This window comes from Herpailurus yagouaroundi, unplaced genomic scaffold (assembly GCF_014898765.1).
Source record: "Herpailurus yagouaroundi ecotype Mexico unplaced genomic scaffold, PumYag 28, whole genome shotgun sequence".
Classification (NCBI taxonomy): Eukaryota; Metazoa; Chordata; class Mammalia; order Carnivora; family Felidae; genus Herpailurus; species Herpailurus yagouaroundi.
In genome coordinates this window covers 133,539,935-133,542,568 of record NW_024412376.1, presented here as the reverse complement: position 1 = coordinate 133,542,568, position 2,634 = coordinate 133,539,935, and the positions used below count along the sequence as shown (strand labels likewise).

At 44.5% G+C, this 2,634-nt stretch overlaps 1 protein-coding gene across 1 annotated transcript in view; it reads right to left on the bottom strand.

The window, feature by feature from the left end:
* Window positions 1-337: 337 nt before the first annotated feature.
* Window positions 338-2,634, bottom strand: part of PHOX2B (paired like homeobox 2B) — a 10,158-nt gene continuing 7,861 nt past the window's right edge. The window contains exon 4 of the mRNA XM_040492667.1: window positions 338-441. Within this exon, the coding sequence (XP_040348601.1) occupies window positions 338-441 (104 nt within the window). The remainder of the gene's footprint in view (window positions 442-2,634) is intronic.

Here is a 2,634-nt window from a genome sequence, read left to right as displayed (position 1 = left end):
ATCTGACATTTGTGGAAAACTTCCTGCTATGCTGGATGCTTGTACATTTTATTTCATTCCACCAATAACCCTACAAAGTCTGTATTATTATTCACATTTATAGTTGGTGCATCAGGCTCAAAGGGATTAAGTTACTTGCAGTCCAAAGTCATGTGGATCTTTTCCCTGAATTGAGGATCATCTCAATCTAGTCACAGGCTGTATTTCTAAGGATGTGGTATGGCCAGAGAGAAGCATCTGGGTGAGTTGTAGACAGCTACTATTTGCTTGGTTACCTGCTGTCCTCAGAAACCACTCTCTGGTTCTCTGTACTCAGCCATCTTGAAGGAGACTTGGCTTAGAGGTGGCCATCTGGCATCAGCTCATGCAGCTTTTGTGAAGTCACATGTGGTCCCGCAGTTGCCAGGAAAAAGGATGCCTTGATGAGCCAAAATGCAAATTCTTTAGGAGAGGAAAAGTGGAAGTGAGCTTGTTCACACTGTGCAGGGCTCCAAGGAAATGACACAACTCAAGAGACACAGTGTCCTGCCACTAGGTTCCATCATATTACAAGGGCATTATTTTGCATTTGATCATAAACTTGCCTCCTAATAGTTTGCCTCTTTGACCAGTAAGAGAGGCAGAGGTGACCCAAATTAAAAAAGAAGTTAATATTTAAAATACTGAAGCTGGGTGCTTCCAGCCACTAAAAATGCAATCCGTTGGGAAGCCAAGGCAGTACGGGGATGGGAAGCATGTATTATTCCTCATTAATCTCCAGAGTTTCCCTTATCCTGGAGATAAGTTGCTCAAGCAAGTCAAGGCCAAGAGAAGGGAATTTGGGGATCTTCATCTAGTTTGCACCCATCTGAAAGGATTTCTAGGACTTTCGCTGAGGTTTCTAAAACCTCTACTTTGGCTATTTGTTTTTCCTCTTCCTTCTTTCTCTTTTGTTCCTCTTTCTACGTCTTGTTTTCTTTCTTTCTCCTGGTCGTAAGTTGTCCAGAATGCCCGCCCACTGTTCTGGACATCAGCTTACAGTGGCCCTCAATGCCTAAGGGAAGGCTAATTTTCTTCTAACCAAGCCTAGGACTGGGTTACCTGGACTTTGAATGTTCTTTTCCTCTATAAATTCCTGTCCTACTTTTTGCCTCTCCTAGACCTTGTAAATTACACTTACAATCAAGGGATGGGGTCTAAGGGATCTTACAATTGTTGGCATTTTAGATCAGAACAATTAATGCCATTTCTTATGGAATATTGTCTTGGGAGTTTGCATAGAGCATTTAAAAAGATTAAAAAAATTTTTTTTTGAATGTTTATTTATTTTTGACAGAGAGAGAGAGACAGAGCATGAGTGGGGGAGGGGCAGAAAGAGAGGGAGACACAGAATCCAAAGCAGGCTCCAGGCTCTGAGCTGTCAGCACAGAGCCCGATGCGATGCGGGGCTCCAACTCACAGACTGCGGGATCGTGACCTGAGCCAAAGTCGGACGTTCAACTGACTCAGCCACCCAGGTGTCCCGAAAACAGATTTTTTAGACTACTTAAAAGTCCTTTAGAAACACTATTAGAAGTTAGATAAAATCCAAATGTTTGAAAATTCTAAAGGAAACCTGCCTGATTTGCTGAAAGCCATATTTGGATGCCTAAGGTGAGAAGCTCTGATCAATTCAAGCCAGATCAGTAGCTAATCCTCAGGCCAGAGGAGGCAGACTATGGACTCTCCTCAAATGAGGAGAACTGAGTCATCTATTGGTAAGGCCTGGAGAAGTACCACACAGGCTTCTGCTTGAAGAAGGTTGACCAACCAAACAGTTCAAGGAAGAAGCAGATTCCAGGGGTGCCTGGGTGGCGCAGTCGGTTAAGCGTCCGACTTCAGCCAGGTCACGATCTCGTGGTCCGTGAGTTCGAGCCCTGCGTCGGGGCGATGGCTCAGAGCCCGGAGCCTGTTTCGGATTCTGTGTCTCCCTCTCTCTCTGCCCCTCGCCCGTTCATGCTCTGTCTCTCTCTGTCCCAAAAATAAATAAACGTTGAAAAAAAAAATTCCATTTTGGGGCTGTGATGGTGATTCCCTCCTTTCAAAAGGGGATCACTGAAGCTGCCAGCACTCCCCCCTCAACACACACACACACACACACACACACACACACACCTATTCCCAAGGTAGTCCCGATTCTGGAACCTTCCTGTTTGGGTTTCTTACAATGTTGTTCAGTGGTTCTCATATCCTCTATAGAATTCATTAAAACACATGAATTGCCAGGCTGCACTCCCAGAGTTTCTGATTCAGTAGATCTAGGATGGGGTCTAAGAATTTGTGTATCTAACAAGTTCCCAGGTGATGCTGATGCTGCTGGTCCAGGGACCATACTTTGGGGGGACCAGTGGGGTAGTTAATATTCAGGCTCTGTAATTAGAGTTCCTGGGTTCAAAGGCTGGCCGCATCACTCATACACTAGAGACTCTAGAGCAAGTGAACTTCTTTGTCACTTTAGCATCTCATCTGTTTATAAGAAAATGAGTATAGGAATATTACCTGCTTTGTGGTGTTGTTTTGAGGGGTAGATGAGATAACACATGGAAAGCACAGATAGCTACATGCAAGTGCTCACTAATTTCGGTTGTTGCCAGTGTTATGTCTCCAAACACACCA